General features: G+C 52.0%; 1 protein-coding gene across 16 annotated transcripts in view; it reads right to left on the bottom strand.

The window, feature by feature from the left end:
- CACNA1B (calcium voltage-gated channel subunit alpha1 B) overlaps nt 1–14382 on the bottom strand; it is a 482132-nt gene that overhangs the window by 137290 nt on the left and 330460 nt on the right. For 9 of the 16 annotated variants that reach the window (XM_064171600.1, XM_064171605.1, XM_064171602.1 and 6 more), the window contains one exon: nt 514–564. The exons of the other annotated variants lie outside the window; for them this stretch is intronic. In XM_064171600.1, the coding sequence (XP_064027670.1) occupies nt 514–564 (51 nt within the window). The remainder of the gene's footprint in view (nt 1–513; nt 565–14382) is intronic. 16 annotated transcript variants of the gene reach the window in all.

The raw sequence follows: 14382 nt of genomic DNA, 5'->3' as shown, positions 1-14382 counted from the left end.
AGAAGGGAGGGTTAGAGGAGTGAGCTGAAGAAATTACAGGGATGGAGAGAGGATGGCTGGCAGAGAAGGTGAGCAGGGAAAGCCAGCAAGAACTTCAGGGTTAGTTTGCCCCCCACAGGATGAGACAGGCCCTCTGGGAAGCAGTTATCAGGATCTCTAAAAGGCAATTGCCCCCCTTGGAAGGCTCAGGTGAAGTCTGAAGGGTTAAAGTCTCTGCACACACACACACAAAAAAAACCCCAAAGGGGTCGCAGGGGCACAGCCAGAGCTTTCAAACGGCCTACAAACAGCAGCACTTTCCTCCCCACCTGGAAACAGCTGGATAAGCAAGTTAGTGCTGAGCAGGAGAAGTTAGATTGGCAGGAGCAAGGGGAAATGAAATCAGCTCCCAGGGAACCCAGTCGGAGCACCCTGCCACCACCAGCCCTTTCCCCTCCCAGCCAACCAGAGGGTCGTGCCCAGGCTGCATGACCATGAGAGCCAAAGGCAGAGGAGATGGTGCTCTGAACTCACAGCATCCTTCTGAGGCGAGGATGGACCATCCAGGCCAAGCATCCCTGGGGTCTGAAAAAGGGTAAGGGAGAAAGGAAAACTCTTCTGTGCGGTGTGAAAGACCCCAGGGACTGGGAGAGCCAGAGGGAGGTGGAGATGTGAAGAGAGCACCTTTATGGCCTGCAGAGACCTCATCCCTTCTGGCTCTGGCATCTTTATTCAGGGCAGTGATCATACCCCTGTACTGAGCACTGGTGAGGCCACATCTCACCTGGGCTCAGGGTTGAGCCCCTCACCCCAAGAAGGACATTGAGGTGTTGCCTAGAAAAGGGCACCAAAGCTGGTTAAGGGTCTAGAGAACAGGGCTGGGGAGGAGCAGCTGAGGGAGGCTGGAGAATAGGAGGCTGAGAAGAGACTTCATTGCTCTCTATAAATTCCAGAGAGGAGCTTGGAGCCAGGTGGGGCTTGGTTTCTTCTCCCAAGGAACAAGTGATAGGTCCAGAGGAAATGGCCTCAGGTTGCAGCAGGGGAGGTTTGGGTTGGGCTTTAGGAAAAATGTCTTGACCAGAAGGGCTGCCAAGCCCTAGAACAGGCTGCCCAAGGCAGTGGTGGAGACACCATCCCTGGAGACATGTCAAAGCTGGGGTGCTGAGGGACATGGTCTAATGCTGAGCCAGCAGTGCTGGGTTAATGGTTTGACTTCATGGTCTTGCTCAAGCCAAACAATGAGGATATCTCCATTGCCACTGCCTTGATTTACCCCCACAGCACTTGATTTCTGACCACGGCATTCACATGGGTCACCTACCCTGCTGGTGAAGGAAGGGAAGGCTTTTTTTGTGCCCTCTGAAAGATCCCAAGTCAAAGCCTGCTTTTGCATAAAATCAAAGTTCATCATCCCCCTGCAGTGGGAGCAGAGTGGATCCAGATTGGGGTGGGAGCAGAGTGGATTCAGACTGGAGTGGGAGAAGAGTGGATTCAATCTGGGGAGGGAGCAGAGTGGATTCAGTCTGAGGTGGGAGCAGAGTGGATTCAGTCTGGGGAGGGAGCAGAGTGGATTCAGTCTGGGGAGGGAGCAGAGTGGATTCAGACTGGAGTGGGAGAAGAGTGGATTCAATCTGGGGAGGGAGCAGAGTGGATTCAGTCTGAGGTGGAAGCAGAGTGGATTCAATCTGGGGAGGGAGCAGAGTGGATTCAGTCTGGGGAGGGAGCAGAGTGGATTCAGACGGGAGTGGGAGCAGAGTGGATTCAGTCTGGGGAGGGAGCAGAGTGGATTCAGTCTGGGGAGGGAGCAGAGTGGATGTGGTCTGGAGTGGGAGCAGAGTGGATGTGGTCTGGAGTGGGAGCAGAGTGGATTCAGTCTGGGGAAGGAGCAGGGTGGATGTGGTCTGGAGTGGAAGAAGAGTGGATTCAGACTGGAGTGGGGGAAGAGTGGATTTGGTCTGAGGAGGGACAGAGTGGATTCAGTCTGGGGAGGGAGCAGAGTGGATTCAATCTGGGGAGAGAGGACCAGCACCATTTTTAGAATCATACAATGACTTGGGTTGGAGAAGACTTCTAAAGGTCATCTAATTCAAGCCCCCTGCAGCCAGTGGGCCCACCCCCAACTGGATTAGGTTGTTCAGAGCCTCATCAGGCTTGACCTTGAATGTCTCCAGCACCTTCCTGGGCAACCTGTTCCAATATTCCACTGTGCTGGTGGTAAAGAACTTCTCCCTAATGTCCAAAAAGCTTCTTCTTAATGTACAAAGGTCTAGGAACTTAGAACCACAGAATCAAGCAGGTTGGAAGAGAGCTCCAAGCTCAGCCAGCACAACCTAGCACCCAGCCCTGCCCAACCAACCAGACCATGGCACTAAGTGCCCCAGCCAGGATTGGCTTCAACACCTCCAGCCACAGCCACTCCACCACCTCCCTGGGCAGCCCATTCCAATGCCAATCACTCTCTCTGACAACAACTTCCTCCTAACATCCAGCCTAGACCTCCCCTGGCACAACTTGAGGCTGTGTCCCCTTCTTCTGTTGCTGGATGCCTGGCAGAGGAGCCCAACCCCCACTTCTTCCTTAACACAACTTCTAGCAAAGAGAAGAAAATCATTTCCCTCCCACCTCCAACCTCTCTGTTTCCACACACCAGCATGACCTCAGCAGCTCCAACACTCAGCACAGAGCCCACCAGGGAGGCTGATGACTTCCTGATGCACTTTCTGCCCCCCCACGATGAAGGAAGGAAGCAGCTCCTGGTGCATGTAGCTGCTGCTGGGGACTGTCAGGCTCTGCGACCATGTGCAGCCCCCAGGGCAGGCAGTGCCCAGGTGGCACAGTGGGAGCTGCCAGCTTGGAGCTCTGCAGGGTATCAGCTCCTTACAGAGAGGGCTGCTGCCTGTGTCTGCCAAGAGACCAAACCTGACCTAAATGCTGGCTGGTGAGGGCATGAGGGCAGCCAGGCAGCTGTGGAGGAATCTTCCAGACTCACAGAATCACTGAGCTTGGAAGAGACCTTTAAGACCATCAGCACCCAGCACTGCCAGGTTGCCACTAAACCACATCCCTCAGCACCACACCTGCACAGCTAATCCAGAGCTGATCCCCAATCCTACAGATGGACATTCCCTGTTCCCAAGAGTGATCTGAGCGCCACACATCCACCACAGCAGAAGAACCAGTAGGAAAAACCACAGCTCTGAACATAAATGATACCAGAAGGTACTGGGGACCAGCTTAGAGTCCCACTCAACCAAAACGCCCCATCCAAGAGCAGGCTCCTCCTTAGGGGGCAAACCCTAGCCCAAGCTGTCCTGGTGACCCCAGCACATGGCTGAACACCCTCTTGGGCACCAACTTACCATTTCTTTTTGGTTCAGCATTACAGAAGATTGAAACATCAGCCCTCAGCAGCAGATGGAATCAGTGAGTAACGTGCAAAGCCTGTGCCTATCCAGACCTGCCATCTCATTCCAGGGTTTGGGAAGCCTCATGCTCTCCATATACAGCTCACCATGCTCAGCAGAGATGGGCACAGAGATGTGGAGCTGCCAAGCTTCATAGAACTTAATAAAGTCTTCATAGAATCAAGCAGGCTGGAAGAGAGCTCCAAGCTCAGCCAGTCCAACCTAGCACCCAGCCCTGCCCAGTCAACCAAAGCATGGCACTAAGTGCCCCAGCCAGGCTTTGCTGGGACACCTCTGGTCCTGTGTGTCCTCCAGGAGGGCTGGGATGCTTTGGTGCTCTGCTCTGCTAAAGCTACAGAAATGCAGCTCCTCTTCAGCACAAGGAAACAAAACAGCTCAGGGATGTGCATGTGCATGTCTGAGCTCCCTGGGGGCAGTGCCTTTGTGCTCTGGGGACATTTCTCACTACATAATCAAAGCCCTCAGGGTAGGAAGCAGCTTCTTTTGTGCCTGGAACAATGAGAGGGAGCTGTCAACACTGGGGTGATAGCCAGCACTAACCACTTAGAGCTGGGCAGCTACCCTTGCACTGATTGAAGCCTTCCATTCACCTCCAAACCCAGAGCACAGAGAAGAGTCCAAATGCCTCCTTCCACTGCACCATCCTGTGCTCCCTTTCAAGGGCACAGGCACCAAGCAGGGCTGGGACTCAGAGCCCTCTGCAAAGGGAAGCCCACAGCAAACCATCAGACAACTCTGATGGAGACAGCTTCTTCATCAGTGCCTGCACTGAGCCCATCAGAGGCAAAACAGAAAGAAAATCCCCCAAATCAGAGTGGATGTGGTGAGGAGAAAGGTTGAGGGTGCAGGGCTGGTGATCCCCAGAGGTCAGAGGAGACACTCAGAACCTGCTGGCTCTGACACAAGATGTGTCACTCAAGGAGGGTTTTTTCAGTCCTGTTTCAAGAACATAAATCTGCCTTTAAATGATCTCTGAGGTGCTAAAGCCTCCACTGCACCCCACTCATCACAGGATCATAGCATATTTAGGGTTAGAAGGGACCCAAAGAGATCAAGTCCAACTGCCCTGCCAGAGCAGGACCACACAATCCAGCTCAGGGCACACAGGAACACATCCAAACAGGCCTTGAGAGGCTCCAGAGAAGGAGACTCCACAACCTCTCTGGGCAGCCTGTGCCAGGGCTCTGGGACCCTTCCAGGCAAGAAGTTGTCCCTTGTGTTGAGCTGGAACCTCCTGTGCTGCAGCTTCCATCCATTGCTGCTTGTCCTATCTCCAAGGAGCAGTGAGCAGAGCTTGTCCCCCACCTCCTGACCCCCAGCCCTCAGATATTCATAGGCATTGCTTAAATCCCCTCTCAGTCTTCTCCTCTCCAGACTAAGCAGCCCCATGGCCAGCTCCAGGTGCTGTCAGGTACATACAGCACTGAGAAGCTGGACAAACTGAGTCATGCAGATAGCAACCAAGCCTACTGTGCTAAAATCCCTTCTGTTTGAAGCAGAGTCTGACATTGCAGGCTGCAGTTTGCCCACCTCTCCAAACGAGATGCATCCTTAACACTGCCACAGGCAGCAGAGGTGATCAGCAGAAGACTACACCACACCCCCACCAGCTTTGGTTGCTAACTGCCAATAGCTTTGGTTACTACCAAGCCAAGGAGCAGGAGGTTCTGAGGCAATGCCTGCATCCTTTCTTCCTGCTACAGCAAAAGGCACAGCAGTAAAATAAGAACAAAACCCCAGAAAATACATCAGAAGCATCCCAAAAAACCCAAACCCAAACAGCAGTTATGAGGACAGGCTGAGAGAGTTTGGGTTCTGCAGCCTGGAGATAAGAAGGCTTGGAGGAGACCTTGGAGTGGCATTCCAGGGTCTGAAGGGGGCTAAAGGAGGGCTGGGGAGGGACTATTGACAAGGTCTGGTAATGACAGGAGGAGGAGGAGGAGGAATGAGTTTGAAGTGGCAGAGGGGAGATTGAAAGTGGATGTTAGGAAAGGGTTCTTTAGAGTGAGGGTGGTGAGAGACTGGCATAGGTTGAAGGTGGTGAGACATTGGCACAGGTTGAAGGTGGTGAGACACTGGCACAGGTTGCCCAGGGAGGTTGTGGAGCACAGAAGCACCCAATGTGATCAAAGATCACATTGGGTGCTTCTGTGCTCCACAACCTCCCTGGAGGTGTTCAAAGCCAGGTTGGATGAGTCCTTGAGCAACCTGTTCTAGTGGGAGGTGTCCCTGCCTATGGCAGAAGGTTGGAGCTGGCTGATCCTTGAGCTCCCTTCCAACCTAACCCATTCTATGAGTCTATGAAATGTGGAGCTGGCTTGCAAGCTCATTACCATATCCAAACCAGCTGAGAACACCAGGAGCAAGTGACAATGTGCATAAAGTCTGCTGGAGGACAGGGCAGGAAAGCAGCTGAGCAGGTTGGTCCCTCTGGGGACAGCTCTCAGGGCATTCAGAGCCAAAGTGGCAGTGGCTGGAGGGAATGTGTCACCTGCTTGTCCCATCCCATTTATCTGTGAGTTCCTCCAGCAGCTGAGCAGGGACATATGTGACAGCTTCTCCTCTCCTGCTGCTCTGCTCTAGCTCCTTGCAGAGGAGAACTTTTGCAACACGTTTGTGGCACAACAGGAATGTCACCTCAAAACCAAACCTGGGTTCATTACAACTGCCTGCCTGGGGAGGGATTTGGGTGCCCATACACACAACACAGAGCTGTGGAGGAGGTGGAAAGGCAAACAGGGCAAAGCCATTCCCTCTGCTTCCTCCAGTGTTTGGTCCAGATCATTACCTGAAGTGGGACAGGCACAACTCATCTACAGCAGATCACAGAATCACAGGATTAAGCAGGTTGGAAAAGACCTTAGAATCATAGAACCATAGAATCAGGCAGGTTGGAAGAGACCTCCAAGCTCAGCCAGTCCAACCTAGCACTCAGCCAGGCTTTCTTGAACACCTCCAGGGACAGCAACTCCACCACCTCCCTGGGCAGCCCATTCCAATGCCAATCACTCTCTCTGGCAACAAATTCCTCCTAACATCCAGCCTAGACTTCCCCCAGCACAACTTGAGCCTGTGTCCCCTTGTTCTGTTGCTGGATGTCTGGGAGAAGAGACCTTCGAGATCACTGAGTCCAACCTAGCACCTGCAGCCTCCTCTTAGACACCTCCAGGGATGGGGACTCCACCACCTCCCTGGGCAGCCCATTCCAATGCCAATCACTCTTGCTGTGAAGAATTTCTTCCTAACATCCAGCCTGAACCTACCCTGGTGCAGCTTGAGGCTGTGTCCTCTTGTTCTGTCCCTGGGTGCCTGGCAGAAGAGACCAATCCCATTGCTGGAGTGATTTAAAAGACACATGGATGTGGTGCTGAGGGATGTGATGCTGAGGGACGTGGCTCAGTGGTACCAGCTTAGCAATATCCAGTGTTTAGCCTGGAGAAGAGGAGGCTCAGGGGTGACCTTATTGCTGTCTACAACTACCTGAGGGGTGGTTGTGGCCAGGAGGAGGTTGCTCTCTTCTCTCAGGTGGCCAGCACCCCTCAGGTAGTTGCAGACAATAATGAGGTCTGCCCTGAGCCTCCTCTTCTCCAGGCTAACCAATCCCAGCTCCCTCAGCCTCTCCTCGTAGGGCTGTGCTCAAGGCCTCTCCCCAGCCTCGTTGCCCTTCTCTGGACACGCTCAAGCATCTCAATGTCCCTCCTAAACTGGGGGGCCCAGACCTGAACACAGCACTCAAGGTGTGGTCTAAGCAGTGCAGAGTACAGGGGCAGAATGACCTCCCTGCTCCTGCTGGCCACACCATTCCTGATGCAGGCCAGGATGCCACTGGCTCTCTTGGCCACCTGGGCACACTGCTGGCTCATGTTCAGGCAGGTATCAATCAGCACCCCCAGATCCCTCTCTGTCTGGCTGCTCTCAGCCACTCCGACCCCAGCCTGTATCTCTGCATGGGGTTGTTGTGGCCAAAGTGCAGCACCCTGCACTTGGAGCTATTGAACACCATCCCCTTGGACTCTGCCCATCTGTGCAGGCGGTCAAGGTCCTGCTGCAGAGCCCTTCTGCCTTCCAACTCAGTCACATCTGCCCCTTCTCTGAGCAGCTCCACTGCTTTTGCTTGGATTGAGAAGCCAACAAGCAACTCCTGCCTGGGGCTGGGCAAGAAAAACCACACAATTCATGTGTGGAATCAAATAGAATCCATATTAACGAAGGGGTGACTAATGAAGGGTATAAATAAACTCCTCCAGTGGCTGTGTAGACTGCTCAAGAAAGGAAAAGGTATTTTTAGGCCCATTCTAATCTTAGGGTTTTCCTTAATGATGACAGATTTTGCTACCATAACCTCTTAAAAACCTTGCTGCAGTGAATGGCTTCCCAGAACTCCTTCAAACTGCCCTTTGGTAAATAATGAATGAAAGCTGCCAATGAACAGCATCATTTCAAGTTAAAAATACCTCCAAATACTAGATTGAGGGGGTGAAAGAATATGTCCTGATTAGAGAGGAAAGGGAATGTCTTGGGAAAATACAATTCCAACAACCAAAACAAAAAGGCAAGGCAAAAAAAAAACCCTCCTTTCCACTAAAATCACTTCTTCTGCTCATTCACTTGGAGAGAGGCTCACTCCAGCCTCCAATTTTCCACTTGGAAAACACAGAGAAGGGTTTTGGTTTGGGGTAGGAGTGCACAGAGCAGAAGCATAGAATGGGTTAGGTTGGGAGGGACCTCAAGGATCAGCCAGCTCCAACCCCCGGCCATAAGCAGGGATACCTCCCACTAGAAGAGGTTGCTCAAGGACCCATCCAACCTGATCCTGAACACCTTCAGGGAGGTTGTGGAGCACAGAAGCACCCAATGTGATCTCCCTCAGCCTCTCCTCACAGGGCTCTGCTCCAGGCCCCTCCCCAGCCTTGCTGCCCTTCTCCAAACACCTTCCAGCACCTCAGCATCTCTCTTGAATTGAGTGGCCCAGAACTGGACACAGCACTCCAGGGGTGGCCTGAGCAGTGCTGAGCTCCCTTGTCCTGCTGCCCACACTGCTCCTGAGCCAGCCCAGGATGCCATTGGCTCTGCTGCCCACCTGGGCACTGCTGCCTCCTCTGCAGCTCCTCTCTCCCAGCACCCCCAGCTCCCTCTCTGCCTGGCTGCTCTCAGCCACTCTGGCCTCAGCCTGCAGTGCTGCTTGGGGTACAAACCAAGACACAACAGCAGGAATGATGTCACAGCCCTTTTTTTTTTCACCCTAGAATGATGGAAATAAAGGGACTGGCCCAGACAGTGAATATACAAAAAACAACTGATAGAGATCAAGAATGATTTGGGTTCTTGGGTGGACAAATGACAGATTCCTCCTGGTAGAAGATATTGAAGCTTTTTCATTTCCCTCTGTGCTATCAGCTTGTCTAGAGCACTTAGTGCCATGGTCTGGTTGATTGGATAGGGCTGGGTAATAACTTGGACTGGATGAGCTTGGAGGTCTCCTCCAACCTGGCTGATTCTATGATTCTCTGGGTGGGTGCAGCAGAGATGTGCTGTGGTGGTTGGGGGTTTTGGGGGGGGAAAAGAACTGCTCAAAGTTTTAATTCAGCAGAAAAAAAACAAATCCCAGCTCTCTGTGGCAGGTGTACAACACTCCTGGGGAAACATTCCCTAGCTTGTGAAACACTGACTTTGGCTTTATTCACCCCTCTAGAAAGCACCTTCAGAACATGCCCTCTGGCATGGCCAAGGGATGAGTGACACCTCTGGATTCAACAATAAACATCTGCAGCTCATACAAAGCACAGATGCTCTACTCAATACAGTGATTGGAGGAGAGGAGGCTCAGGGCAGAGCTCATTGCTGTCTGCAGCTACCTGAAGGGAGGCTGCAGGCAGATGGGGTTGAGCTCTTCTGCCAGGCAACCAGGGACAGAGCAAGGGGACACAGCCTCAAGCTGTGCCAGGGCAGGTCTAGGCTGGATGTTAGGAGGAAGTTGTTGTCAGAGAGAGTGATTGGCATTGGAATGGGCTGCCCAGGGAGGTGGTGGAGTGGCTGTGGCTGGAGGTATCACACACAGTATCACAGTATCACAGTATCATCAGGGTTGGAAGAGACCTCACAGATCATCAAGTCCAACCCTTTACCACAGAGCTCAAGGAGGTGTTGAAGCCAAGCCTGGCTGGGGCACTTAGTGCCATGGTCTGGTTGGTTGGGCAGGGCTGGGTGCTAGGTTGTGCTGGCTGAGCTTGGAGCTCTCTTCCAACCTGTTTGATTCTCTGATCCTGTGCTTCTGCTCCCTGAGCTGTGTGTCCCTGCCTGCGTCCATGTGAATCAGCTGCCAATTTCTGTGTGCATTTAGGTGAATGCTGCTCCACTTACAGAAGCAAGAGCATAGCAGTGCTTAATTACCTCTCCTGAGTGAATCAAATATGCATTTTGTGCTGCTTAGATCAGGAGTTTGTTATAGGTCCCTTCCAACCTCTGCCATTCTACATTCTATGGTGGCACAAAAGGCTGCAATGAGCACAAGAGAATTACTCTGATTGTTTTAATGCCTTTTTTGGTGTGTGTGGGTCTAAGAATCTAACTCCTGAGCTTTCATTTTAGTTTCTTTCCAGATTAGACCATGTATTTTTAAAGGACTCAAAGCAAGAGCATGAGCCTCTGTACCCCAAAAGAGCTCCTGACTAAGCTTAGCTCATTTGGAGCAGCAAACCTTTGCAGATCCTGGCCCTTACTGCTGTTTAAAGGCATTTTGTGTTCTTTGAGCAACCTGAGGGAGAAAAAGTGACAGGGATTGGGTTGGGTTTTCTTGTTCTTCTCCCTCTAGAAGCTCTTATTTTTCATCAGGAGATTGCTGCTCAGCTTTCATCTGCGCACACAAACCTCTCTCTGAGACACAATTACAGCAGCAGCGCTCACAGCAGGTACACACAGAGGGGTACAGAAGTATGCTGAAGCTCTGCTGGTGTTCACCCAGGGAATGAGAGCTGACAGCACAGCCCCAAGAGGAGTTGTTCCAGTTCATCTAATTGAATTTCAGACTAAACACCTCCCTCCCATCCCATATTTTTAACTCTGATGTTTATACTGAGCAAATCCCAGAACCTCACCATGGTAGGGGTTGGAAAAGGACCTCTGAATTTCATAGAATCAGGCAGGGTTGGAAAGGACCACAAGGATCAGCCACTCCCAACCTCCTTGTTGGGATACCTCACACTAGATCAGGCTGGCCACAGCCTCATCCAGCCTGGCCTTAAACACCTCCAGGGATGAGGCTTCAGCCACCTTCTTGGGCAACCTGTTCCAGGGTCTCACCACCCTCATGGCGAAGAACTTCTTCCTAACATCCATTCTCATTCTACCCATTTCTGGCTTTGTTCCATTCCCCCTGCTCCTACCCAGTCCAACCTGCCCCCTGCCTGAGCAGGCTCACCCAGAGCAGGTTGCACAGGATGGCATCTGGAATAACTCCAGAGATGGAGACTCTACCACCTCTCTGGGCAGCCTGTTCCAGCTCCACCACCTCCTATTTAGATGGAACTTCTTCATTTCAGGTTTGTGCCCCTTACCCCTTGTGCTGTCACAAGGCACCATGGAAAAAAGCCTGGCCTCATCCTCCTGAGACCCACCCTTTAAGTGATGTTAAGCATTGAGAAGATTCCCTCTGTCCCCTCCAGGATACAAAGCCCCAAGTCACAGGCTCACAGATGTCAGGGGTTGGAAGGGGCCCAAAGAGCTCATCCAGTCCAACTCCCTGCCAGAGCAGCACCACACAATCTAGCTCAGGGCACACAGGAACACATCCAGACAGGCCTGGAAAGGCTCCAGAGGAGGAGACTCCACAACCTCTCTGGGCAGCCTGTGCCAGGGCTCTGGGACCCTTCAGGCAAGAAGTTGCCCCTTGTGCTGAGCTGGAACCTCCTGTGCTGCAGCTTCCATCCATTGCTGCTTGTCCTACCCCAGGGAGCAGTGAGCAGAGCCTGTCCCCCACTCCTGACCCCCAGCCCTCAGATATTTATAGACATTGATTCAATTCCCTCTCAGTCTTCTCTTCTCCAGACTAAGCAGCCCCAGGGCACTCAGCCTCTCCTCCTTAGGCAGTGCTCCTGTCCCCTCATCATCCTCATAGCCCTCTGCTGGACTCTCTCCAGCAGATCCCTGTCCCTCTTCAACTGGGGAAGCCCAAAACTGAAGGTAATAGTCCAGATGAGTTCTCACTAGGGCAGAGTAGAGGGCATTAGAACCTCCCTTGATCTCCTGGACACACTCTTCCTAATGCCCCCCAGGCTCCCATTGGCCTTCTTGGCCACCAGGGCACATTGCTGTGCCATGGATGTTCTCCACCACACCCCCAGGTCCCTCTCCACAGGGCTGCTCTCCAGCAGTCACCTCCCAGCCTGGACTGCTGCAGTTTATTCTCCCTCCCCAGGTGCAGGACTCTGCACTTGGCCTTGTTGAACCTCCTCTGGTTCCTCTGTGCCCAGCTCTGTCTGTCCAAGCCTTGCTGGGTGACCACACAGCCTGCAGCTGCCTCAGCCAAGCCTCCCAGCTTGGTGCCATCAGCACACTTGCTGAGCAGACTCTTTCCCTTCAACCTTCCATCATTAGAGCAACGTTCCAATCTCCTAACCAGCTTTGTAGCCCTCTGCTATAACCTCTCAAACACTTCTCTGTGTCCTGGAAGCAGGGAGCCCAGAACTGGACACAAATAAGACAACAAGTAAGAACTTCTGATGTCTTTAGGCTTTAAGAGTTGCTCTGTGATGTTCAATACTTCCACACATTGCACTCTGCTATGGGGTCCAGTCACTTGCTGAATCAAAACAAGAGGATTTTTTGCAGCAGAAAGGCTTTTTAGATACCCACAGAGAAGAAAACGCATCCTCAGCTCATTCATCCAACCCAGCCCTGGTTTGCATAGGAAATGACTAATTACTGCCCAGACGGTGCATAGAAATGGTAAAGAGGAAGAGAATCCTCAGCTCTGGCTGTTTGCAGTGCAAATTTATTCTGTTCAGAGAACAGATGTGAGTCACATCAGCAGAAAAGAGAGGGGGGAAAAAAAGCCTTGTCCATATTGCTGGTGAGGAGCAAGCCACAGCCCTGCCTTGCAAACACCTCTGAACCTGGGCAAATCCTCCTGCCAAGGGTGTTTTTTGGTGCCTGCAGTCTGATTTCATCCTTTCAAGAGGCAGCTCTGCTTCTGCAGGTGTGGAAAAGGGGCCAAATTCTTCACTCTTTCCAGGTTTAGTCCTGCCTCTGCAAATGTTGCCTCAGAATGGTTTGGTTCAGTTTCTAGTGGAGCAAATTCAACTGTTGGGGAGCAGGCAGCTGGGCAGCATCTCTTCCTCCATCACTTTCTTTCACCATCCTCTAGCTCCTGCCAGGGGTAAGGCAGGGTGAAAAAGACTCAAAGGGCAGCAGAGCTCTCTCTGCACCTTCCTGCCTGTCAAATACCCAGCAGCAAGGAGATGAATTGGAAGAAATGAGCCAAAAGCTGCCTGGGTCTACTTCATTCCCCTAATTTTCACTCTTCCAGCCCTGTGAGACCTCACAGACACCTCACAGTGACATTTGCCAGTCTCTGTAGCTCACCTTTGGTCACAGAAGCTTAACTCACACATCACGCCATGTATTTTTAATACAAACATATCTGAGAGTCACCACTGGACCAGAACCCCCCCAAAAACAACACCCAAGCAAAAAGAAAGATGTCAGGAAGCTGGTGGGACACCTCACCCTTTCCTCCATCACCTCCTTCCGCCATCCCCTCATTCCTGCCAGGGCTAAGGCAGGCTGAGAGAGAGCTGAAGGGCAGCAGAGCTCTCTCTGCACCTCCCTCCCTTTAAGATCCCAACACCCAAGGAATGCATTGGAAGAAACAAGCCAAAAGCTGCCTGGGTCTACTTCATTCCCCTAATTTTCACTCTGCCTGCCCTGTGAGACCTCTCAGACACCTCACAGTGACATTTGCCAGTCTCTGTAGCTCACCTTTGGTCACAGAAGCTTAACTCACACATCACACCATGTATTTTTAACACAAACATATCTGAGAGTCACCACTGGACCAGAATCCCCCCCAAAAAACACACCCAAGCAAAAAGAAAGATGTCAGGAAGCTGGTAGAACACCTCACTTTTTTCTCCATCACCTCCTCTCACTCCTGCCAGGGGTAAGGCAGGCTGAGAGAGAGCTGAAGGGCAGCAGAGCTCTCTCTGCACCTTCCTCCCTTTAAGATCCCAGCATCCAAGAAATGCAGTGTCACCACTTCATGCAAACATATCTGAGAGTCACCACTGGACCAGAACCCCCCCAAAAACAACACCCAAGCAAAAAGAAAGATGTCAGGAAGCTGGTGGGACACCTCACCCTTTCCTTCATCACCTCCTTCCACCATCCTCTCACTCCTGACAGGGGTAAGGCAGGCTGAGAGAGAGCTGAAGGGCAGCAGAGCTCTCTCTGAATATCCCTCCCTTTAAAACCCCAGCATCCAAGAAAGGCATTGGAAGAAACAAGCCAAAAGCTGCCTGGGTCTACTTCATTCCCCTAATTTTCACTCTCCCAGCCCTGTGAGACCTCTCAGACACCTCACAGTGACATTTGCCAGTCTCTGTAGCTCACCTTTGGTCACAGAAGCTTAGCTCACACATCACACCATGTATTTTTAACACAAACATATCTGAGAGCCACCAATGAACCAGAACCTCCCCCCCTAAAAGAAACCCACCCCAAAACACCCAGGGAAAAGGGAAGAGGTGAGGAAGCTGATGGCAAACCTCCTTTGCTTCACCATGCCTTCGGTACCTGCCGCGGTGCACGCAAGGAGGAACCCGCGCGCGTTAGGTTGGCACTTACTTGTCTCTCCAAAAGCATTAAAGAAGAAAGACAACATCAAATGGCAAAGGTATCACTCAAAGCAAAGACACTGGGAGGGATTTGATGAGCAGCTGATGACCAGGCTCGTTGTGTTAGTCAGCAGGGAGCAATGGCTTCT

Source organism: Pogoniulus pusillus, chromosome 35, assembly GCF_015220805.1.
Source record: "Pogoniulus pusillus isolate bPogPus1 chromosome 35, bPogPus1.pri, whole genome shotgun sequence".
In the NCBI taxonomy this organism is placed as follows: Eukaryota; Metazoa; Chordata; class Aves; order Piciformes; family Lybiidae; genus Pogoniulus; species Pogoniulus pusillus.
Note: the sequence above shows the minus strand (reverse complement) of the source record. Positions and strands in the feature narration are given on the sequence as shown.